General features: G+C 47.0%; 1 protein-coding gene across 2 annotated transcripts in view; it reads right to left on the bottom strand.

The window, feature by feature from the left end:
- Positions 1-1,056: 1,056 nt before the first annotated feature.
- Positions 1,057-26,046, bottom strand: part of SEC62 (SEC62 homolog, preprotein translocation factor) — a 670,644-nt gene continuing 645,654 nt past the window's right edge. Inside the window, exon 8 of one of the 2 annotated variants that reach the window (XM_069618540.1) lies at positions 1,057-2,698. In XM_069618540.1, coding sequence (XP_069474641.1) covers positions 2,199-2,698 — 500 coding nt within the window. In that variant the 3' untranslated portion in view covers positions 1,057-2,198. The remainder of the gene's footprint in view (positions 2,699-26,046) is intronic. The other variant, XM_069618541.1, reaches the window with a different exon arrangement.

The raw sequence follows: 26,046 nt of genomic DNA, 5'->3' as shown, positions 1-26,046 counted from the left end.
AACAACACTTCTATTTCTATACAAACACCATAGACGTGAAAATGTTTAACAAAAAAGTGCTTTACATGGCTGATGATTTACAACAGTTGTTTGCTTCTGTGGAAACACTTGCATTTATGATGTATTCATCATACATATTTCGGACCACACTAGTAAACAACTGTGCTACTCAACAACTGAAGGGGACAGAGCTCAGAAAAGAGGATCAACTACAGATTTTATGATCCTACAAGGTTTCTTAAAGTTAACTTACAAATGTGCAAAACGGGGAACAATTGTCATTTTCTGTCCCAGCATACAATAAATATTCGCAAAAGCCTCTGCAAATATGTCAACTGAGCACTTCTCTGAAATGTGTATCAACCACACATAAAAAAAATACATCTGCAAAGTAAAAAAAAACAATGCCATTAAAAACAATTGTGATTGAGTAATCAAATTAAAGATGTGTGTATTCATTATTCAAAGGAGAACAAGCACCAGCATAGTTTTTTGACTGCAGCTGAAAGAAAGATTTTATCTAGATCCTCAGGTAGCCAAAAAATAATTGAACCAATAAAAATGGTTACAAAGCCTGAACTTGCCATCACTTTGAAAAACTTAACATAAGGTGTCCTTCCCAAGGCATGGTTAATCATTGGTACACAAAGAAAATGTACAATAAAAGGAAATTTAGTGACACACTAATTCCAAGCCATCGACTTCAGATCACGAAAAACATGTTCTGACTGCGCCCTTTTGGATGGGCAACTTTTCATGTCATTTTTATCTCTGAACAAAGACATTCCACGGCTCCTATTCAGGTGCCTCTTAATTAAGCACAAACTGATTCACCTTCTCCCTTCGAAATGAGGGGGGGAACTACTCTTTGCCTGTTGCTTACTATTTGTCATTTTGCTAAAATACATGGAATGTTGGCACAAAACAACAGATGCTGCAAAAACATTTTCCTTTTCTTTTACAGACATGTTTTGCATGGTTTATGACGAGAAACACACTGGTATGTCTTCAATTATACAAATGTATATTTTGATAAACAGGCTTCTAAATAGTAACTAATAAAATAAAATGTTTGCTTTATTTGTTAATTATGTACACAATACAATTGTAATATGGTAAAACAGCCATAATGTGAAATATGGGCTGTAAATTATATATTCTTTGTGGATGACACCTTTCCTTTAAACCTGATGTACAAATTAGTATGAATTTCAGGGCTTTCATCAATTTAAATGTTACAGCCAAGTCAGCATCACCTGCATTCACATATGCAGCAAGATGTTAATTTTGAATATATCAACAACATTTCAATAATAAACGCTGCTTTGTAGGATTTTATGATACCGAAATGTGGTGATGGAAAATTGACAGGAAAAGTGCCCACATCTAAAATGGTCTGAATCTTGGTCATTCATACCACTCAAACCTTCTAATACATCCATCTGCGAAAAACTACAAAAGTATTTTAAAAAGGCAAAATATATTCTGCATTTACAGCAGATTTAAAATCCAGCAGTACATTGTTAAGATGTACTGATGAGTTGCATGTCATGGTTCAATACAAATTTTGTAATTGGGTTTAGGATTTAAGACAGACTACAGCTCCATAAACAGGACAGCCAGACAAAAACAGAGGGAATGGTGACATAATTGGATAACCAATTAATTGTAGTGACACAGCACCCATTAATATATTTCAATACAAAAAGTTTGCCTTCTCCTATTAAAATTATGTACATATATTTTAAAGGGAGAAAATGGGTTTGTAGCAACCATACATTTTACGTTCTTTTATGAGGTTGACTGCAAAAAGAGCAACAGTATTGAGTGCCGGATGTACACACTTGATGTCCGGGGCAATCTGAAAACATTATCTGACACATAACTCAGAGAGGGATGAAGAGAAGTGGCAAAATAAAAAATGGTGATACTTGCAAATGGCCGATGAAAGATGATCAATACAGGTTGTCCTGATGACAGTCTTCATAATATTGAAAACAGATTTTACATCTATGTGCTGCTCTGTTCTAAAAGAAATGTAAACTGACATAAGTTGGCAATGAAAATGATTTTGATCATTCTTAAATCTACTGAATTTTAAAGAAACATAACAATTCACAAATGTTGTGTTTATATGTACATTTCCAAGATCAGCCAATTTAGAAAATCCAACCATTTGCACATATTTAGTCCCAAATCTAAACTTTAGGATTTTCTTCTGGTGGTTTTATTTTTTGTTCATCATCATCTTCATTCTCGTTGCCCTCCTCCTCTTCCTCCTCACCACAGTCCTCCTCATCGGTTGGCTGCTCAAGTTCCTCTTTCGTGATCATTTCAAAATCATTTCCATTTCCACTACTGTGCTGGGAACCCTCATCCTCTCTCCTGTCACTATCCGTATCGGATTGCCTCTCACCCCCTGAGCCATCCGTTCCTGAGCCTTCTGCAGCTTCTTTTCCTTTTTCTTCCTCCTCTTTTTTCTCATGGTCAGACTTTTCATCAGTGTCAGACTTTTGTTGGTTTTTGGCCTCTGTTTTCTCTTCTTTCTTAACCTCTGCTTTTGGTCCCTTATATTCATGTGTGTAGAGGGGTCGGAATGAGTCGATGAATCCAACGTCAGCGGTCAGATTTGGCAAGAACCAGAAATGATGTCGTCCACCAGTTATGAGCCAAATAATGAGGAAGAGTATGCACCGAGCTAGAAAGGAAAGATGGAGACAAGGACAAATTAAATACTATAAGGAAAAATCATGGTACAACTATTAATCCCGCTCAGACATAAAGGACAGTATATAGTGTGAATAAGTACACATTACTCAGCACAGTAAATCTTGTACTCTTATTCCAATGCTCCACACCATTTCTTCTATGTTGACATAATACCCCCAAACCTAGGAAGTGACTAGAGCATTTTGGACAGCTGAAAAGTTGCATGGAGAATAAAATAAAGGCGAGCACTAATCATTACCGCTAGATTCCCATAAACAGCCTCTCAACCTCTCCTTAGATCAGCTCTTTTTATCACTATATATACACCCATGAAATAGTCACACACACTAGAAAATGACATAACAGGCCTGGGTATGCTGTGCAGAGGTAATGGGTGTTGGACCTAGAGTACAAGAGTGATTAGCAGACAAAAGAACAAGTTACTTACCAACTGGTAACGTTCTTTCGATTGGATGTTCCTCCAACATATTCCTCATCTTAGATATGTATTCCATCCAGCTTTGCTGCTCTTCGGAAATTTTTTTGGCAGAGGGCGCTGTGCGTCGATGTCGTCGAGTCGATGGTCCCTCGAAGGCCTCCGTCGAGGGTGACATCATCGGGTGTATAAGTAGCACGCGCGGCACCCGTTGGCTTCAGTTCTGTTTTTCCCCTTTTTATCTTTGATCTTGTACTGTGTAGATTGTGCCGGCAGACAGATATCAGCCTTGCGAGATTTGAGATGGCAATACCCCGAAAAATCTACATAGCGGTGGGCTAGGAGGGCGATGAGGAATACATTGGAGGAACATCCAAACGAAAGAACATTACCAGTTGGTAAGTAACTTTTCCTTCGAGTGGATTGTGTACTCCAACGTATTCCTCATCTTAGATAGACTCCCAAAGCAGTATTTTGTATAATTTCTCTGGAGGAGGGGTTAGATTTTTTCAATGCCCTTAGAAGGCGGAATAAAGCACTGCTTTTCCAAAGGTCAGCTCCTTAGACTGGGAAGCATCCAGGTTATAGAATTTTGAAAAGGTGTGTAGTGAAGACCAAGTTGCTGCTTCGCAAATGGATCTTATTGGAACACCTCTTTAAAGGGCTGTCGAAGAGGCGATGCCTCTGGTGGAATGAGCCCTTAACCCTTCGGTGGGTCTTTTTGCTTTTTTTCTTTTTTTTTTGATAAGACATTTTTATTGGGTTTTATAACATAGGCAAAACCGTCAACAGCAAGAAACAAAACAATAGAAAAAGAGGCAACAGCAGCTTCAAGTCCACATTGACTACTCAGAGAGTAATATTAGTACTTATATCACCATTTGCATTACCGCCCAACCGTGAGCAATTATGTCCATGTCCAGAGGTATCGCACCAATGATCGTGCGCATCAGGGCCCTCCCTCCTCCCACGCCCCCCATATTTTAGAAGCCTTAGTGGGGCAACCTCTTGCGTTGTAAACCCGGTGTTCAACCATTGCACATATGTCCATATCCAGAGCCCATTGTTCCGGCGTCGGGGACTCTGACACTCCCCATTTTTGTGCAATGTTACGCTTCATCAGGGCCGCTGCTGTGTGTAATAACAATTTTTCCCACTTATTAAGCTCGATCTCACCCGGTATTCCTAGGATTAGGACCTTGGGGTCCAGTTCTATCGTGATGGAGAGTACTTCGGCCAGCTTCCTGCAGCAGGCATCCCAGAAGACACGGATGCGGGGGCACGACCACAGTAAATGGAAGAAGGTGCCCTCCTCCTCCCCACACCGGAGACAGTTCGGGTTGGTCGCTCTACTCCAGCCATACAATGCAGTCCTAGGATAATACACTCTGTGCAATATTTTAAGCTGCACCAGCCTAAGCCTAGAAGAGATGGCCACCTCGCGCGGGTGCATCAGTGCCTGGATCCAATCCTCAGGGTCAATATCGCCTACATCTCCCTCCCATTTAGCTTTCAGGCTGGTTAGTTCAGGGGTAGCGAAGGAGGTAATAGCGTTATAGAGGATGGAGGTGCATTTGGAGGGAATGGACTTGGGTAATATATTACGGTCTATCGGAGTATAGTTCAGAATATTATCCCCTGCCGATAAGCGGGTTCTCAGGGCATGGGACATTTGCATGTAGTGGAAGTGTTCAGTAACTGGAAGGTGGAATTTGAGTTGCAAGTCCGCGAATGGGGCTAATTTCCCGTCCACCAAGACATCACCCACCTTCGTGATCCCCGCCCTCTCCCAACGTGGGCACGGTCCAATTTTCTCCAGTTTTTTGAGGTTGCCGTTCCACCATAGAGGTTGTGCCACAGTTATTTTGTTTCCCCATCCCACAAACACGTGTGCTTGTTTCCAAATAGCAGTGATATGTGTCCTAGTGGTTGGCGAAGGGAGTCGCTGGGAGAGTTGATACAATAGGTGTAGTGGATCCATGTCTCGCGTGGCCCCCATGTCAGCTCTTATATGAGGTAGCTCCCAGTCCCCGTGGAGCAGGTCGTTGACCACCGCTAGCTGAGAGGCCCAGTAATAGGTCTGAAGGCGGGGCACCCCTATCCCACCCTCCCAGACCGACCTCTGGAGTGTACTCAGAGCTATACGGGCTTGACCCCCGCCCCATATAAGTTCCCTGAGGAGGGAATCCACCCGGTCAAAATCGGAGTTTGGGATCTGCAGTGGGGCATTCTGAAGGGCGTAGAGGAAACGCGGAAAGGCCATCATTTTCAAGAGTGCAGCTCTACCCATGAGGGTCAGGGGGAGAAGCTTCCAGTGGTGGACGTCATTGGAAAATCGAGCAATAATCGGTTGGAGATTGTGTACAGCATAGCTGGTAAGATCTGTAGTTATCCAGATTCCGAGGTAACGGAAGCCGTGTTGCTCTATACGGTACGGGCACTCCCGAGGGTAAGTCTGTTCTCCCCCGTTCACCGGAAAGAAGACTGATTTTTTCCAATTAATACTCAGTCCACTAAATTCCCCATAGCGGATGAGCATCTGGGTCACTATAGGGCATGTCCGAGCAGGTTCTCCCAGATAAACCAGGAGGTCATCCGCGTACAGGGAAATACGATCTTCCTGTCCCTCTGGCCAACTAAAACCAATCCAGGATGCACTCTGCTGGAGCCATAGGGCAAGTGGTTCAATCGCAAGGGCGAAGAGGAGGGGAGATAGAGGGCACTCCTGTCGCATGCCCCTGCCCAAACAGAAGGGACGAGAGGTCCACCCATTCACCCTGACCTCCGCCTGGATGTTTGTGTACAGGAGTTTCAGCCAACCCAGAAACCCATCTCCGAATCCCATGCGCCTCATAATTTCCCACAGGCTATCCCATCGGACCAAATCGAAGGCCTTCTCAAAATCGATCGCCAAAAGGGCTAGTGGACTGCTAATGATGGGAGCTCGTTCTAGTGCCAGGTGGAGCCGGCGAAGGTTCATTAGGGTTGATTTGTGAGGCATGAAGCCACATTGGTCCGGGTGCATCAGGGTGTCGGCGACTAGTTGCAACCTATTAGCTAGGATTTTGGGCTAGGATTTTGGCCAGGACCTTCGCTTCGCCGTTGATTAGCGAGATCGGCCTATAGGAGGCACACTTGTCCTGGGGTTTGTCAGGTTTGGGGATGACCTCTGTGGTCGCTTTACAAAGGTCCGGTGGGAGAGCGCCCTGCTCACGGGCACTCAGTAGCATCTTGTGAAGGGAGGACGTTATATTATCCCTGCCCAGCTTCTGCCAAAATTCGACCGGGAACCCATTAGGGCCCAGCGTTTTCCCTACCTGCAGTTGTGCCAGAGCATCCGCCACCTCGGCCTCCGAGAGGTCAGAATCCGTTAGCGATGGGATTGTTATGTCATTTAGAAGGGCTGGATCCAACGCAGAGGTCGGAGACCGGTATAATGCTGCATAGAATTGGGCAAAAGCCTCTGCTATCTCTGCATCCGAGCGGCACCTCTCACCCTCTGGGGTGACGATCTACCGAACATAGCCCCTCCCCTCGTCCCTCCTCTCCAACCAAGCCAGCATTTTGCCGGTTCTGTCCCCATGCTCATAAATTCTAGCCCTAGTGTCCCAGTGGGCCTGTTTGGCGTTATCAAGCATTAAATTGTGGAGGCGCTCGGTGGCTCGTTTGAGAGACGATTGGGTTTGGGGGGATGGGTCAAGGACGTATTCGTTTTCCCTTTGGGTCATCTCCCTCTACGCCTCTGTTATTTTCTGGAGTTTCTCTTTCCGTTTGTACGCTACCCAGGAGATTAATGCACCCCGCAGGACAGTCTTATGGACCTCCCACAACACCAACGGGTCGTGTTCCCCATTATCGTTTATCTCGAAGTACTCAGTAGAGACCTTGACAAGTCGGTCTATCAGTTCAGGGAAACCCAAGTAGTAGTTATTCAGTCTCCAAGTTCTAGGGGGGGGGATGCTCCCTGTAACCGCACCTCCACCAGCAGAGGTGAATGGTCCGAGACGCCCCGGGGGAGTAGGTCTGCTGAGGTTACCCGGTGAAGGTCTGTATACGGGAGAAAAAGATAATCTAGCCTGGAGAGGGAACCGTGAGCGCCAGAGTGGAATGAGTACCCCCTAGTATCTGGGTGCAGTTCGCGCCACACATCTCGGAGACCCAGAGCAGATGCAAAATTATGTAATTTCGTAGGGGCCCCAGGGTTGCGCTGTCGAAGATGAGTGCGGTCTATGGCATTGCACATGACATCATTAAAATCCCCCCCCCCCCCAGAAACCATCTATTCGGCTGGTGGCTACCTATAAGGGTGGTCAGTTCATCTAGCAGCTCCTGTCCCAGACCAGATGGGGAATATATTGACACAAAAGCCACCGTCTCGCCCCACATCATTCCCAGGATGAACACATATCGACCCCGCGGGTCTTGTTCCAAGTGCTGCAGGACAAAGGGGATGCGTTTGTGTATGAGAATGAGAGTGCCCCTTGTCCCCATTGTGTATCCCGCATGAAAGGCGGTTCTGTAATTGGTACGCTGGAAAAGAGAGCAGTGTGACCCCGCCAGGTGTGTCTCGGACAGAAGAACCACATCGGGGGAATGCCTACTGAGTACCTGTTTGACCAGGCGTCTTTTAATGGCGGAGCCCATCCCATTTACATTCCAGGTGAAAACCCTGAGAGACTTGGGGCGATCAGTCGGCCTCAATTGAGTTTGCATAGGTGCCTTTTAGCGATCTTACATAAGGCTCGGGCAGATGCTTGGGAAGCTGAATTCCCCTTGTATGCTGATGAACCATGGTGCATGCGTTAATTGGTGATGGCATAGTTGACTGGACATGCTGTGCCCTCGTTTAACTAGGAACCGTAACCACCCTCGGAGCATGCGAAGATGCATTCCTTGCGGGTCAACATAGAACCTTTCCCAACTATCCCCATCCTCCCCCCTCCCCATACTCCACCCCAACTCGAAGTACCTGTCGCCCCAACAATGCTGGCGTTCATAAGAAGTAGAGCGTCAGTTTAACAGTTCCCAAGTGCGTATACTCTAAAGAAATTGGGAGAGGGGTGGAGGGTTATCGACTTTCCCCAAACGCGTGGGCAGTGTGCCACCGCTAGCCACGTTGCGAAGATGTGAGCGCCTTACGTGAATCGCAGTAATTTGCACTGCCTAGTCTCAAATTCAGTTTCGTGCACGCCGGCGAAGTCTGATTCTGCGCTGGAGATCAGGGCGGGGGTCAGTCCACCTCGTACTCTGCTCGTACTCTGCTCGTTCCAGTAAGGGTTGCTGTTCCAGCGCTGGGTGTTGATCCACCGGAGGTCTAGATCTCCCACCCCTGTGCGAACGAGGTGCCAACCAGTCTCCCTCAATGTGCTGCTCTGCCCACCGCCAGGCCTCATTAGGGTCACTGAAGTTGACTGTTGTACCTTTATGGTATATTTTCAACTGGGCAGGGAAAAGCAGGCCATATTTGACCCCCAACGCTTGCAGTTGCTTTTAAGCTTTTCAAAGGATTGCCTCGCTTTCTGCACCTCCTTCGTGTAATCTGGGAAAAAGGCCATCTTGGAGCCACTAAAGGTGATTGTGCCTTTAGTTCGTGCCAGGTTCAACAGTGTGTCACGATCACGATAGTTCAGCAACTTTATCTTGGGGGGGCACCAGGCACGGGTCTTCCTGTGGGCATTCGATGTGCCCTTTCTACAGAGAAGAATTTGGAAAAGGATTTCCGGTCAAATAGATCAAACAACCACTGCTCCAGGAAAAGCTCCATACATGGTCCTTCGGCTTTCTCGGGAATGCCAAGAATCCGAATGTTGTTGCGCCTGGATCTACCCTCCCCGTCCTCGACCCTAGCTTCCAGGAGCTTGAGCTTGGCAGAGACCTCTTGGAGTTGTTGCTGTACGGTATGTAGCCCATCCTCCGTGGTGGAGAGGCGCTGTTCTGCCACACCCGTACGTGCTGACAGCTTTTGCAAATCGTGTCGGAGGAGGGATACATCCAGACTTATTCCATCCATCTTCTGCTCCATTGATGAGCGGGAGTCTGCTATGGCTGCCATGACCTCCCTCAGGGAAAGTGCCAGTGCAGAGTCCACCTCCTCAGAAGGCAGCGGTTGGGATTCGAAGGATTGAGATGGGGGAACCGTGTACTGATCAATTCTGTTTTGTGTGGTAGGCCTCCTGGGCTTGTCCTTCCCCATGGTCGCTGCCTGTACCCGCAGGTACGCTCCCCAATCCGGAATTCTGTCCACCACACGAAGGCCAGCCACACAGGGGTATCGAAGAGGGCAATATCCGCTCTGTTGCACACTGTCAATGTTGAGGAGCCACCTCTTCCCGAGATGGGAGGGAATGCAAGCGACACCCCTTCTACGGCAGACCATAAGGCGATGATAGACCGGGTGTCAAACCTGTGTTTACAGTTATATTAAACGAGCCTTCCCGCAGTACGGATGTGTATGGGCTGCATCGGGGCTTCGTGTCCCAAGTCGCGGTCTGAGCGTAGCTGTGCCCCTTTGTTACATGCCCCCCACAGCCTGATCTGGGCTGCAGCAGAACACTCCCACAGCTCGAGAAAGTTACAGCTAGATCCCACCAATCCTCTGCACTTATCTGGTGTACTGGCGGTCCCTTCAGGCATAGGACATCTGCAGAGAGGAGTGGATAGGCAGGGGGTGAAGCCCGCACGTGCACTGCAGGTCAGAGTGTTGCCTTATTATATTGTGAAAAACCATATGGTGGCACTTTAGCACCATAAAGGGTGCCAGTCCACACAGTGCGCGGCCTGGAGGGGTCTCCTGTGGTATGCCAGTGTATACCCTTGGGGTTAGGGTCTAGTGCACACCACACCGCAGAGAAGTCGGTTCACAGAGGGGTTGTAGAGGTGGAGCTCTCCTTTTGTGTTTAAGGAGGGAGAGTTAGGTCTATTAGGTTGTTTCAGGCCGTAGAGTGCGGGAGGGAGAGGGCGCCGCACTTCCCTATGCTGTTAGTGCACTCCGCTGGAAGCGTGATAATCACCAGTCCAGTATATATGCCAGGGAGTGCAGATTGTAGGGAGCCCGCGCTCCAAATCCCAGGTGGCAGGCACAACACGCTCCTGTGTCGTCCCCTAGGTCATGGTTCCAGGGGGCACAGGGCACCCCTATGGCATCACTCGGGGGGGCGGAGGTGGTAGGAACAGGCACCCCTCTCCCACACCCCGTCGAGCGGGTCAGAGTTTAGAACCGTTTTATTCCACTCACCGGAACACCTTGCCGCGTATCACAGTTCCCTGTCACCATGTAAGGGACTCCCGATCAGAGCGGGCGACTCCTTTGGCCGGATGATTGCAGTCTAGCTCTTTCGGGAGACGCTGCAAAGAGCAGTCCGAGCGCTCAGTTCGGAGCGAAATTCAGTCCCTCTGGTGCCACAGAGGTGGCGGCTCGGATGGGTTGCACGGTTCTCTCCACACACGCAGTGCTACAGGTCCGAGTCACAGATCGCGGCCATCTTGTTTCTCGCCCGCCGTCACCTTCACAGATCTTCACAGCAATCCAGTTCTCGCCGGAGGGCAGTCGCAATGTTTATTTTCGGCGTATCTTCTCGCTGAGTGTGCCGCTCACAGCAGAGTTGTTTTAATAAGCAAATATCACGCAGATAGCAGGCTATTTTTTCAGGATATATGCAGCGGTCGCGGGAGCTCCAGGAGCTCACGTCCGCATTGCACAGCTGCTGGCCACGCCCCCCTGGTAGGTCTTTTTGTGCTAGTCTGTAGCATTCTGAAATGCAAAAGCACGATCCAGCGTGAAATTGTCTGTTTTGTCACTGATTGACCCAGTTTCCTTCCTGTGTAACCTATAAACAGTGATTGTCCACTCTAAGTCTGGAAAGTCTAGAGATGTAAAAGCTTAAAGCTCTTTTTGGATCCAACCTGTGTAATCTTTCCTCCTCCTTAGAAGGATGGGGTGGAGGATATAATGCGGGTAAAACAATTTTCTGACTTAAATGAAAATCAGATATTACTTTCGGTAAAAATGATGCTTTTACCCTCAACGCAACTCTGTCCTTAAGGAACACAGTATAGGGTGGCCCAGAAGACAGTGCCTGCAATTCGCTCACTCTTCTTGCTGATGTTAAAGCAACTAAGAAGGCAGTTTTCCATGTTAGTAATCTTAATGGACATGTGTGCATAGGCTCAAAAGGAGCACACATTAATAATTTTAGGACTAAATTGAGATCCCAAATCGGTACTTGAAATGGGTGAGAAGGAAACACATTAGTGAGTCCTTTTAAGAATTGTATTATCAAAGGAATTTTAAAGTAGGAGCATTCTTCCGACGAGCGCTTGAAAATGGAAAGTGCCGCAAGGCAACCTTTTATTGTTCAAATATTCAGACCTCTATGTGGCTAGGGTTAGAAGGAAAGATAGTACTTCCGGAATAGAACATAGAAAAGGATCGACATTCTTTTCTCTGCACCAGTTGCAAAACATTTTCCAACGGCAACGGTATAGAGACTTTGTTGCTGGCCTTCTTGCCGAAAGCAACACCTCCATATCATCATCTGGAAGGTTCCAATACCTGTATCTCAGCCTTTCAGATACCAAGGATGAAGGTTGAGCGTTTTGACCTCTGGATGGAGAACCTGACCCTCCATTTGAGAGAGAAGGTTCTCTCTCTGAGGAAGACGTACTGGAGGACAGATGGACATGTCTAGAAGGTCCGAGTACCACGTTCTCCTGGCCCAATCCGGGGCAATTAGGATCATGCGGCTCCCGAAGCGTCTCAGCCTCCTGATGACCTGAGGAATGACGGGAATCGGAGGGAACGCATACAATAGTGGGAAATTCCACTCCACCACGAACGCGTCCCCCAGGGCTCCTCTCGGGGGAAATTCCCTTGAGCAATACCTTTCGCATTTTCGTTTGATACCAGTTGCAAATAGGTCTACTTGAGGGGTTCCCCAAAGGGCGAAGATCTCTTGAATGACTTCCTGAGCCAGTTCCCATTCGTGGGACACCGTGCTCTGTCTCCTCAGAGCATCTGCCGTCATATTCTCTTCCCCGGCTAGATGAATTGCCGTTAAAGAGATCCCCTCCTGAATGGCCCAATACCAGAGCTGCATTGCCTCTCTGCACAGAGGTAGTGGCCCCACACCACCTCTTGTTTAGGTAATGCATGGCCACTGTGTTGTCCGTCATTATCAGGACATTCTTTCCCCTGACAGATGGCAGGAAGGCCTTCAGCGCCAGTCTGATTGCCCTCAGCTCCAAAAGGTTGATGTGTAGTTTGGACTCCGATGGAGACCAACGACCGTTGATTGTCAAATCGTTGGCATGAGCTCCCCACCCCATGAGTGAGGCGTCCGTCACTACTGTGATCTCCGGCCATGGTTGCCAAAAAGGTTCTCCTTTTAGGATGTTCTCTGTACAGGTCCACCATAGAAGATCTTGTCGGACCTTGTTCGGAATCTGAAGATCTGTCATTTGACCCGAGAACTGGGACCACTTTAGTCTTTAGCTCTCTGAAACACCTGTGTATGGGCGCGATATAAAATATCATATCATATCATTTAGAGCCCATTGAAGGGATCTCATCCTCAAGCGTGCCTCTGGCACCAGGAAGATGCAGGATGCCATGAGGCCGAGCAACAAGTCATAAGCCTGGAGATTTTGGGCATTTTGGAATTTGGAAACCATCTGAAGAGTGTCTTGAGGAAGTGGCAGGTGACTTTCAGATGATCCAGTGCTTGCTCGGCAGAACGCGCCCTGATCAACCAAACGTCTAGGTAGGGGTAGACATGAATTCCCCCTCTCCTGAGGTGCGCTGCCACCACTACCATTAACTTGAAGACCCTCGGGGCGGAGGTCAATCCGAATGGCAGGACTCGAAACTGATAGTGTGAGTCTCCAACTACGAACCTCAGGTATCTTATGTGCTTGAGATGAAGCGCCACATGAACATAAGTATCCTGGAGGTCCAATGACACCAACCAGTCCTGAAGTTGAAGGGCCTGAAGGATCTGAGAAAGGGTAACCATCTTGAACTTCCTGAGGAACTTGTTCAAGTTTCTTAAGTCCAAGATGGGTCTCAGTCCTCCTTCCTTTTTGGGTATCAAAAAATACAGGGAGTACCATCCCTTGTTCCTCTCCGCTGCAGGTACTGGTTCTATAGCACCTTTCTCCAGCAGGGTTAGAACTTCCTGCTGTAGGAGCAGGTTCGAAGACTTCAACAGGTGTCTCCCTGGTGGATTGCTTTGAGGTGGCGTTGGAAAAGGAAGGCAGTAACCTTGGGCTATTATTTCTAGAGCCCAAACAGGTGAAGTAATGGCTCGCCATTCTTGCAGATGCTGTGACAGCCTGCCTCCTACAGGTGTTTTGTGATGCAAGTCCTCAAAGTGGTTTTGTGGCGGATGTTGCAGCCGCTGATGGCAGAGAGGCTGCAGCTGGAGCTGGCTTTGCAAGTTTTCCTCGTCCACCGCGAGTGTCCTTTTTCTGGCCCCTTTGACTGGCCATTCCTCTCGCCTTTCCATATGAGGTGTAGTAACGATAGGATCGTCCCCTCCAAGATTGTCCTTGTGCACGAAAAGGCTGAGGTTGCCTAATAGCAGCTCTTAAAGATTTGGCAGCTGCTTTTGAGGTCTGCAACCTCTCAAGGCTCTCGTCAGCCTTGTTGCCAAAAAGGTGAGACCCGTCAAAAGGCATGTTCAGAAGGCGGTTCTGTACGTCCGGTGCAAAACCAGACTTCGCTAACCACGCAAATCTGCGCATTACTGTGCTAGTGCCCATGGACCTGCTTACACTATCCGCAGTGTCCAATCCAGATTGAAGGGATTACTGCATGGCTTCCTTACCATCTCTAACGATGGCTAGGAACCCTTCCCTTTCTTCCCCTTCTGGTATGTGCTCCGCCGCCATTGCGATGCACTCCCATAGAGTATATGAAAATTTTGCCAAGGCACATGTGGAGTTGGCAGATTTTAAAGCCATACCCCCAGCTGAAAATACCTTCCGCGCCCAGCCATCCACACGCTTATCGTCCCTGTCTGGAGGGATAGAAGGGTATGCAAGTTTGTTAGAAGCTGTGGCTGCCTGTATGACCAGACTCTCGGGAGTTGGATGTTTTGACAGATAGCCGGGGTCGCTACTGGCCGGGCGGTATTTTGAGGTGAGGGATTTATTTACAGGAGGAATAGAATCCGGAGTTTCCCAATTCTTGGCCACCCTGTTTTGCAAGGCTACATGAAAGGGTAGTACTGGGTCTTCGGTGGGACCATGGTCCAATATATCTGTTAAATCATCTTGGATGAATTGGGCTGGTGGTCTAGCCCATCCTAAGTAATCTACTACCTTTGTCATTAATTGACGGTATGATGGACTGGCATGCTCTCCTGGTTCTGGTCTGCCAAAGTCATAATCAGGAGGTGTGTCAATGCCACTTGCATTGTGTAAAGATTCCACCAAATCCCTCACTCTGCTTTCCTCTGAGATCAAGCATTCTGGGACATTTGGGGTGCCATATTCTAGCCCAAAAGGTACATTTTCCTCATCAGATCTCTTCTGCTCCTTAAAAATTGAGGTCAGGGATTTGAAAAACTCCTTCCTGGGGAGAGGCTTGAAAACCTTCTTTGGGAGAGGAGGAGGAAGAGGTGTAGTACCGGGCTCTGAGGTAATTACAGGTTTTGTAACCTTATCCTTCTCTTTTTCTGGCTTTCCTGGCTTGGCTGGAGCCTTTGGTGCCGAGGGTTTCGGCGTCAACGTCGATAAGGGCGTCGACGGTGTCGCGGACATAGTGGTCGTCGACAGGGTCTGCATCGAGGGCGTCGAGGCGGTCTTTCGAAGATTTTCCCTTCGAGGTGTGATGGGTCTCGGACTGCGTCGGTGACCTCGAACGGTCGGCTCGAGCGTTTTTCGCTCGGCGTCCTGGAAGGTTGCCCATCCTTCCTTTTTCGATAACCCAGACTCGAGGGCGCGCGAATGTAGGAGCGACGACGCTCTCGGCCGGCATCCGAAGAAGGCGCGGACCGAGGCTTCGCTTTCTCAAACACCTCCATCATTTTGACCCTGAATGCTTCCCACTCTTTGGAAGACGAATGTTTCGTGGGGCATTTCATCCTTTTCGGAGACTCGTCTGACGACGAGGTGGAGGGAGACCTGTGGCGTCGTTCCTTCGATTTTTTTGATGAAGACGACGAGCGATTGGAATCGCTTCGGGACCTAGATCGATGCCTTTTGCGTCGAGGAGATTTCTCCTCACGGGATCTCGACTTGACGCTAGAGGCTTTACGATCGGTTATTCGACTACCTGTAAGCTTTCCTCTCCTTTCTCGCAAGGCCTTCCCCGTCATCGCCTGACACTTCGTACAGGCCTCCATGTCATGGCCTTCTCCGAGGCGCCACAAACACTCTCGGTGCGGGTCCGTGATCGACATTTTTGTGCCGCACAACTTGCACTTTTTGAATCCCGATCTCGGGGTCGTGGTCGGCGTCGATGACGAGGACATATTTCGTTTGTTATTATTTATTATCCTTCACAGAACTCGAGGCGCGCTGAATGTCCGAAGCAACCTATACTTCGTAAAACCGGAACTGAGGCCAACGGGCGCCGCGCGTGCTACTTATACACCCGATGACGTCACCCTTGACGGAGGCCTTCGAGGGACCATCGACATCGACGCACGGCACCCTCTGCCGAAAAAATTTCCGAAGAGCAGCAAAGCTGGATGGAATACATATCTAAGATGAGGAATACGTTGGAGAACACAATCCACTCGAAATAAAGATACTGGCCTTTAAATATAGTTCTGCATCATTGGTATGTTTTATAGATTTGCACGCTTATTTGAAATTCCCCTAAAGCCGAATATTTAATGCCCAGAAAACATTAACAAATGCATTCCCAAAATATACACATGTACATGCATTGTAAGGGTGTGGAGACAGGAGACAGACACAGGAGTGGTTAAGTTGGTTTCTACACATTTATTAAAAGTAAAACAGGGGGAGGGGTTGGAGAAATTCCTATCTTTCCTCAACTCTGAAGGGTTTCCCTGTCTCAACAAAACCAACTAGTGTCTATGTCAGAATGAAGAAAATAATAAAGTTCTACGTCCCGTGTCCAAAATGCTAACCTGACCCTCACAATCTTAACTCAATAAAAGGTGAAAAGGTACATTTCTCTTGGCTGGCCACCTGCAACCTTGCTTTGTAATTCCAAAATAAAAGTTCCAACAAGAAAATCAAGGTGCTTCAAAGAAAATGTTTCAAACAGCTGAAAGGGTTTATTTCCCTTCCCTTTGACAGTCTTTATAGTGTTGCTCTCAATTCTACTGACAGCCTTTGTATACTCTCCCGACAAGCTCTATGCCTTTGTATCACCGGTATATACTTGGGATAGTAACCATACTTGGGATAGTAACCTGCCAAGTATTTACTTTCGGTCTTCCTGCTTCTTTAGGATTGTTATGATTCTGCACTCTCCAAAGGGCACATTTCTTCCTTGTCCTTTTCTCTGGTTTTATATTACAGTCCAAAAATGTAAAGGGGTATGGTTTTCCCACTGACCTTACCTGCAGTCTCAACGGTTTAAAATGTAAATTGTGAAGGCATCATGAAGCAGACACAGACAACTGACTGAAGTTTGGGCTACAAACTTTTATTCAAATAAATAGATGGTAGGAAGAAGGCGTAACATGCCCTATACTAAGGTAGGATTTCCCTACCTAGCTGACACTAAGGATAGCCTGTGTCAGGAAGTCCAAATCAAATAGCTGTCTGTGCCCAAAACCTATACTTGCCCTCACAGCTAATTGTATACAATGTGAAGGGATGTCAGCATCAAATGAAATGTGTTCAAAATGAAAGTTCAGAGCTTCTTCCAGCTCCTAAATGGAAAAGGGTTCTCCCTTACCAAGATTAAAACTGTTCAAGTTCCAACAGAGGGGATCGCTTCCTCAAGCTTTCAAGTCTTTCAAGATTCCACAAAAACACTTTTCCTTGGGATCTTCAACGTTCCAAAACAAAGTTCAGTTCCTCCATTGCAGTTCACACAGATGTTCATCCTCTATCTTTATAAAGACACAACAATCACAAAGTGGCTTTTCCTTAGGTGGATGTGCTCGGTCCAGGAGCGGTTGTCAGAGCACAGGGTCCACCCATTACAGGACATGAAACCGACACATCTTAACTTGCATCTGTCTCATGAATATCTTGCCACAGTTTCAACTTCACCATGAGGCTTGACTTAATCTCCTTTCAAAAGTCTTGGGAGCTTGATTTATTACTTTTTTGCTCATCATTCACGTGTTCAATTATAGAACCCACAGACTTCCCAGTACTCTCTCCTGCTAGGAAACCCAATTATTGTCACAGTTCTTTTGTACGTTTCCTCATAAGCTTCGCAGTACACTCTCCTGCTAGGAAGCTGATTCACTGTGTCAGTTCTTAGTTATCACACCTGGTGTCCTTCTCCCATGTCCTTCTCCCAGGTTCCTTTTGCAAATAGATTGTTACAAGAATCTTTGTTTTCGCCCTAATTCTTGGCTCTTGGCAATGCTTACTTATTCAACTCTTAGCAATGCTTGATCATTCAACTCTTAATTCCTAACAATGCGTGCTTTCATGGTTTCTTAATGTACTCATTATGATTCCACATTGGGATTTGCATATCTTCAATTCTGATAAAAATTCCAAATCTTTTCCATTGTGCCGCCCATCTACCGTGACTGTGGCCCCTTTTTCACAGAGGCGGAATCACCAATCTTGTCACAGTGTGCTTTCTGCTATGTACGGTTTTCCAGAGACTCTTCTCCGCTCGCAGTTGGCTTGCGCTGGTTCTCTCGGGTGAACAGCTTCCACAGCTTCTTGGCATCCCTGCAGCTTCTGTTGTTGGAGCTCCGATAGTCTGCAGTCAGCGGTCCTGCACCAATGAGCCTTCGGGAGTCCTTCCGACGCTCCCGGTACCTTTGCTCTGTGCCGCACTGCTTCCTCAGCTCTGCCTTAGACTGCCAGCGAGAATATTGATGTTTCCTTGGGAAGTGTCTAGACACGCCAGGTTTAGGCTGATACAGTTGAACGTTTTATACCGGACATACATGACCCCAAGCGGAATAGCTAGCTTCAGCAGTAAAACACGCCAGCTATGCCCCTGGTGCGGTTCGAGCGAAGCAGGGATGCTGCACATGTTCTGGAGGTGCCTGAACATACGCTTTAGGGCCAGAAAAGAACATGCTTGTAGGCATGCTGGAATAGTGAGATATAACTGGACGCCAATGGAATGCTTGTTAGGAGCCTACCCAAGGATAAGTACATTTAGTCATGTTGTTAAATGTATGGACATGGTATGCATACTAGCTAAGAGATCCATTGCAATGACATGGAAGGCACCGGCGGGCCCACAATACACTAGATGGCTGAAAGAACTAGAACACTGGGCTGAGGCTGAAACTAGAGTGTGGGGGAGGGGGTGTCCAGGGCAGGGAGCGATGTAAGTCCTACATACTAAGCGTGGAAAGCGTTGATTTGGGACACGTTTCACCCATCGGACGATAAGCCACAGTGAATTAATATGGGGTTCTTGAAGCAGTGGTGTCAGGACATGGAAGGTGGAGAAGACATGTATCCACAGGCACTCCCGCCCCTAGGATCAGGTTCCTCAAGGCGTCCGATACACCTGTGCACTACACAATACGACCCGATTAGTGTCACAAAGGTGCCTGCAAACGTAGAGACAGTTTGTTGTTGTTATGGTATTGTTTGCTTGGTTACTGTTATGAGTGCATTAGAATCATCAGCAATTAAATGAGGCAACTAGAAAGCAACTATATGGAATTATAAATGCCAATAAAAATATTTTAAAATAAAATAGACTGCCAGGAAGCCCCTTTCGTTCGTTGCACCAGACCACGCCCCCCAAACATCCCAGCGTCTTGGGAAGGAGCATTCCTGCCACCACTATGTCTGCCCTGGAACTCTCCTTCAAGCGCTTCTATGGGAAACTCTCTTCTCTCCCCTGTCTTCTCTCTGGGCCGTTCTACCTTCCTCACAGCTGAGCCAATTTTAAAGTTCCCGGCTCCATAGCAACGAGGCCAACAACTAGATTTCCCATGTTTCTTCTTCTAGTCTGTCTTCTGTGTTATTGATGGCCTCCTCGTCCCAGTACCCAAGCAGTGTTTGTGTGAGTTAGTATTTACAAAGAGAGAAGAAAAAGTTACTTACCAACTGGTAACGTTCTTTCGATTGGATGTTCCACCAATGTATTCCTCATCTAAGATATATTCCATCCAGCTTTAGCTGCTTCGGAAATTTTTTTTTATTTTCAGCAGAGGGCGCCCACGCATCGATGTCGTCGAGTCGATGGTCCCTCGACGGCCTCCGTCGAGCGTGACGTCATCGGGTATACAAGTAGCACATGTGGCGCCCGTTGGCCTCAGTTCTGTTTTTTCCCCTCACTTTTGTTCTACTGTGTAGATTGTGCCGGTAGTCAGGTGTTAGCCTTGCGAGAGTTGAAGTGTCAATAACCCGGAAAAATCTACAGAGGGGTAGGCTGGGAGGGCGATGAGGAATACGTTGGAGGAACATCCAATCGAAAGAACGTTACCAGTTGGTAAGTAACTTGTTCTTCGAGTGGATTGTGTCCTCCAACATATTCCTCATCTTAGATAGACTCCCAAAGCAGTATGGATAATTCTCTGGAGGAGGGAGTAGATTATCTTGATACCCTTAAATGGCTGAATATAGTACTGCTTTACCAAAATTCAGCTCCTTAGACTGGGAAACATCCAGACTATAGAATTTTGAAAAAGTATGCAGCATAGACCAAGTTGCTGCTTCACAAATGGATTTTATGGGAACACCTCTCTGAAGGGCTGTGGAAGAGGCAATGCCTCTGGTGGAATGGGCCCTTAAGCCTTCTGGTGGGTCTTTCTCCGCTAATCTATAGCATTCTGAAATGCAAAACACAATCCAACATGATATGGTTTGTTTTGACACCAATTGACCCAAATTTCCTTCCGGTCTAGCCAATGAAAAGTTGATTATCCACTCTAAGCTTGGAAAGCCTAGAAATGTAAAAGCTTAGAGCTCTTCTCGGATCCAACCTGTGCAATCTTTCCTCTTCCTAGATGAGGTGGAGGATAGAATGCGGGTAGAACATTCTTCTTATTCAAATGAAAATCGGACATAACTTTAGGTAAAAATGAGGGTTTAACCGTTAATACCACTCTGTCCCTATGGAACACAGTATAGGGTGGCCCAGAAGACAGTGCCTGCAATTCGCTCACTCTTCTTGCAGATGTTAGAGAACTAGGAAAGCTGTTTTCCATGTCAGTAATCTTAATGGACAAGTGTGCAAGGGTTCAAAGGGGGCACACATTAAGAATTTTAGAACCAGATTAAGATCCCAAATTGGTACTTGGAAAGGGTAAGGAGGAAACACATTGGTGAGTCCTTTTAAAAATTGTACTACTAAAGGAATTTTGAAATAGGAGCATTCTTCTGACGAGCGCTTGAAGATGGAAAGCGCTGCAAGATAACCTTTAATGGTCTATGTGCTTGGGACAAGAGGAAGGACAGTACTTCCGGGATAGAACATAGAAAAGGATCAACATTCTTTTCTCTGCACCAGTTGCAAAACTTTTTCCAACGGCATACAGATTTTGTTGCTGGTCTTCTTGCCGAAAGCAACACTTCCATGACATCATCTGGAATGTCCCAATCCTTATATCTCAGCCTTTCAGATACCAAGGGTGAAGGTTGAGAATCTTGTCCTCTGGATGGAGAACCTGACCCTCCATTTGTGAGAGAAGGTCCTCTCTCTGAGGAAGACGTACCGGGGCACAGATGGACAGATTGTTCTCCTGGGCCAATCCGGGGCAATTAGGATCATGCGGTTTCCGAACAGTCTCAGTCTCCTGATGACCTGAGGAATGGTGGGAATGCGTATAATAGTGGGAAGTTCCACTCCACCACAAACGCATCTCCTAGGGCTCCTCTTGGGGGAAATTCCCTTGACCAGTTCATTCCGTTGTAAATAGGTCTACTTGAGGGGTTCCCCAAAGGCAAAGATCTCTTGAATGGCTTCCTGAGCCAGTTCCCACTCGTGGGACACCATGCTCTGCCTGCCCAGGGCGTCCGCCGTCATATTCTCCTCCCCGACTAGATGTACTGCCGTTAAGGAGATCCCTTCTTGAATTGCCCAATACCAGAGCTGCATTGCCTCTCTGCACAGAGGTAGTGACCCTACACCTCCTCTTTTGTTTAGATAATGCATGGCCACTGTGTTGTCCGTCATTATCAAGACATTTTTTCCTCTGACAGATGGTAGAAAAGCCTTCAGGCGCTAGTCTGATTGTTCTCAGCTCTAAAAGGTTGATGTGTAGTTTGGACTCCGATGGAGACCAGCGACCGCCGATTGTCAGATCGTTGGCATGAGCTCCCCACCCCATGAGTGAGGCGTCCGTCACTACTATAATCTCCGGCCATGGTTTCCAAAACTGTTCTCCTTTTAAGATATTCTCTGTGCCAGTCCACCACAAGATCCTGCCAAACCTTGTTCGGAATCTGAAGAAAATCTGTCATTTGACTGAGAACTGGGACCATTGAGTCTTTAGAGCCCATTAAAGGGATGTCATCCTCAGGCGTGCCTCTGGCACTAGGAAGATGCAGGATGCCATGAGGCCGAGTAACCTTAAGAAGTCGTAGGCCTGGAGATTTTGGGCATTTTGGAATTTGGAAACCATCTGAAGAATGTCTTGAGCCCTCGACTTGGGAGGCGAGCACTTTCCCAAGGATGCGTCTAATACAGCCTCTATGTACTGGAGCTGTTGGGAAGGTGTCATTTGTCACCTTGAGGGAGAAGCCCAGTTTGTGGAGGAAGTGGCAGGTGACTTTCAGATGATCCAGTGCTTGTTCGGCAGAACGTGCCCTGATCAACCAATCGTCCAGGTAGGGGTAAACGTGAATCCCCCCTCTCCTGAGGTGCACTGCAACCACTACCATTAACTTGGTGAAGACCCTCGGGCGGAGGTCAATCCGAATGGCAGGACTCGATACTGATAGTGTGAGTCGCCAACTACGAACCTCAGGTATTTTCTGTGTTTGAGATGAATTGGCACATGAAAATAAGCATCCTGGAGGTCCAATGACACCAACCAATCCTGAAGTTGGAGAGCCTGAAGGATCTGAGAAAGAGTAACCATCTTCAACTTGTCCTCTCTGAGGAGCTTGTTCAAGCCTCTTAAGTCCAAGATGGGTCTCAGTCCTCTGTCCTTTTTGGGGATCAAAAAATAAGGGGAGTACCATCCCTTGTTTCTCTTCACTACAGGTATTGGTTCTATAGCACCTTTCTCCAGCAGGGATAACATCCTGCTGCAGGAGCGGGTCTGAAAACTTCAAAAGGTGTCTCCCTGGTGGATTGCTTTGAGGTTGCGTTAGAAAGGGAAGGCAGTAACCTTGGGACATCTGAAGTAATGGCTTGTCATTCTTGCAGATGCTGCGACAGCCTGCCTCCCACTGGTGTCTTGTGATGCAAGTTCTTAAAGCGGTTTTGTGGCGGTTGCTGCAGCCGCTGATTGCAAAGAGACTGCAGCTGGAGTTGGTCTTGCATATTTTCCTCGTCCACCTCAAGTGGCCTTTTTCTGGCCCCTTTGACTAGCCATTCCTATCGCCTTTTCATATAAGGAGTGGTAACGATAGGATCGTCCCCTCCAAGATTGTCCTGGCGCATGAAAAGGCTGAGGTTGCTTAATAGCAGCTCCTAAAGACTTGGCAGCTGCTTTAGAGGTCTGCAACCTCTCAAGGCTCTCGTCAGCCTTGCTGCCAAAAAGGTGAGACCCGTCAAAGGGCATGTTCAGAAGATGGTTCTGTACGTCTGGTGCGAAACCCGACTACCGTAACTACGCAAATCTGCGCATTACCGTGCTAGTACCATGGACCTACTCACACTATCTGCAGTGTCCAATCCAGATTGAAGGGATTCCTGCATGGCCTCCTTTCCATCTCTAACAATGGCTAGGAATCCTTCCCTTTTGTCCCCTTCTGGTATGTGCTCTGCCGCCATTGGAATGCACTCCCACAGAGTGTACGAAAACTTTGCCAAGGCACATGTGGAGTTGGCTGATTTTAACGCCATACTCCCAGCTGAAAATACCTTGCGTGCCCAGCCATCCACACGCTTGTCGTCCCTGTCCGGAGGGACAGCAGGGTATGCCATTTTATTTGAAGCTGTGGCTACCTGGACCACGAGGACTCTCGGGAGTGGGATGTTTAGACAGATAACCGGGGTCGCTACTGGCATGGCAGTATTTTGAAGTAAGGGATTTATTCACTGGAGGAATAGAATCCGGAGTCTCCCACTTTTTGGCCACCCTATTTTGCAAGGCTACATGGAAGGGTAGGATTGGATCTTCGGTGGGTCCATGGTCCAATATATCGATCAAATCATCCTGGATGAATTGGGTTGGTGGTCTAGCCCATCCTAAATAATCAACCACTTTTGTCATTAGTTGACGGTATGAGGGACTGGCATGCTCCCCTTGTTCTGGCCTGCCAAAATCTGTTTCAGGAGATGTATCAATGCCACTTGCATTATGTAAGGATTCCACCAGGTCCCTCATCCTGCTTTCTTCAGAAATCAGGCATTCTGGGACATTTGGGATACCATATTCCAGTCCAAAGGGTACTTTCTCCTCATCGGATCTCTCCCGTTTCTCAAAAATTGAAGCCAGGGACTTGAAAAATTCCTTCCTAGGAAGAGGTTTAAAAATCTTTTCTGGGAGAGGTGGAAGAGGTGTGTTAGTGGAACCTGAAGGCATTACAGGCTTTGCAGCCTTCTCCTTTCCTTTTTCTGGCTGATCTGGAGCCTTTGGAACCTTTGCCGTCGAGGGCTTCGGGGTCGACGTCTGTAGAGGCGGTCCCAGATATGGCCTGCACTCCAGCCACCCATTTTGAAATACCAGGAACATACTCGCCGAGATATGTGACATATAATGAGCAAATAAACCAGCAGAGAGCCGCGCTAGGGCTCTGCCCAGTGCCCATCAGAAGAGAAATACCTGTTGAAGTGCTAATAACCAGACATCCATGGGCAGCACGGTACCCATTGAGACAACAGTACCAACAGCTGACACGACATGAAGACTACTTTCAGACTGTCCCAGAAGAGACCCAAAGGGCCTTAATCAAAGGTGAATGGTGACGTCACGAGGGCCCGGACAGACGTACAGATGAACGAACAACAACCAAAAGATGACACACTAAGACGAAACACCATGGATAAGGATATCACAGGTATAGAAGAAGAATCTATGTCGAAATATAAAGAAAAGTAACCATAAAGCAGGATGGAAGTATGCAACCAGCTAACGCCTGTACATAGGCTTGTAATGCAAGAAGCTAAGAAAACAGTGCAGCTTGCTATGCTTAGTAGAAGAATAGAGTGGCAAGCGCCAACTATATATATCTACCTCAATGAAGCACATTATATAAGTGCAGTCCACTCTACATGAAAGCAGAATTAAGCCCAGGATGGTAGGGGCCAAACAGGCTTGTATTCATCTACCTCTAAAGGTTATTGTGCTTATGTTTTGAAGCTCTATGTTCAAGTTTACTTAAAATAGCATGATTAAGACACTCCAACATTAGGAGAGTGTTGACAAGTATATCTGTGGTTGGAGCCCTTCTTTGTTCCATATTGTTTCTTAGCCCTTTTTCCCTTCCACAGCAGGGGCTATCCCTTCAGTTATAAAATATCAAACTACAGTTTTACTGTAATAGGGGTCTATGACTAGATTTCTCACAATTTTGTTATAAGTGGTCTGCAGATCAGTACCATTTGAGAACATATTTGACTTGAGAGATTTATACTCTCTGGAGCTGCCTACGGGCCACCCGGTGTGATTCGCCGGCCTTCTCTCGTTCACGGGCATCTGTTTTATCTCTATTACTTGTGATATTAATTGTCTGCGGGGTCTTTCCCCCGCTCAATCCATTTCACCGATGGTTTTGGTCCTCTGATTCTCCAATTGATTTGTATACCTTGATTTGACCTTTTGCATCTTCTTGAATACAGTGGGGTAATTTTAGCACCTGGCTGTATTGAGGGACAATGCAATCGGTGTTCCTTTTCCTATTTCCCTGGTTGACTGTGTATGAATCACAAGCAATTGTTTTTGTTATACCAATTGGGTACCGCACTGTTTGAATTTATTTCTTTACACCTGTGGGTTATCCATCTTTAGGTTAGACTTATTGACTAGCCTCTGTTCAAACATGGGGACCAAGTAATTGGTCAGCACACTTATCGCAATTGTGCCAAAGAATAACGGAACCATTTTTTGACATATATCTAAAAGTAAAACCTTATCTGTTTTTTGTTCATTGTGCATCAGTTTTCTATTTCCTTTCCTTTACTGCACTATTACGGTGGGACATTTTTTGATTAGGTGTGAAAGACATGTTGCAGAGAGAGAATTGATGAGGGTTCGGTTGACTGCGTTGGGTGTGGCTGAGCTGAGTGGGAGGACTATACTGGGAGGTGATGGGGAGAGAGGCAGGAGGAGGAGTAGTGTGATGTTGGATTTTGTGAGGCAGACGGGGAGGTGGGAGGAGTTGTGAGTTTAAATGGAGCCAAATAATAATTAGTGGGTACGGTGCACATCATCCTATAGGATGGGGAAACGCCTGCGTGGGTCCGCCCACGCCTCTGATAATTAAGAAGAAGATGATGATACTAACCCCACCTACTGTGCGAACAATTAATAGTGCTGTATCCATGCCTTATTTCTCTGTTTAGGAATGAGACAGTTTTGGAGTGTATATTTATTTCTTTTTGGTGAATTTGAAAAAACCAATAAATTGTATTTAAGTACTACTGAGTAGAAGTTATTTCTTAGCCTCTCGGCTTTTTCTTTGTTTGATGATTTAACAAGATATTT

The sequence above is a fragment of the Ambystoma mexicanum genome, chromosome 10, assembly GCF_040938575.1.
Source record: "Ambystoma mexicanum isolate Mex_15411 chromosome 10, UKY_AmexF1_1, whole genome shotgun sequence".
NCBI lineage: Eukaryota > Metazoa > Chordata > Amphibia > Caudata > Ambystomatidae > Ambystoma > Ambystoma mexicanum.
This window is presented reverse-complemented; position numbering and strand designations above follow the sequence as displayed.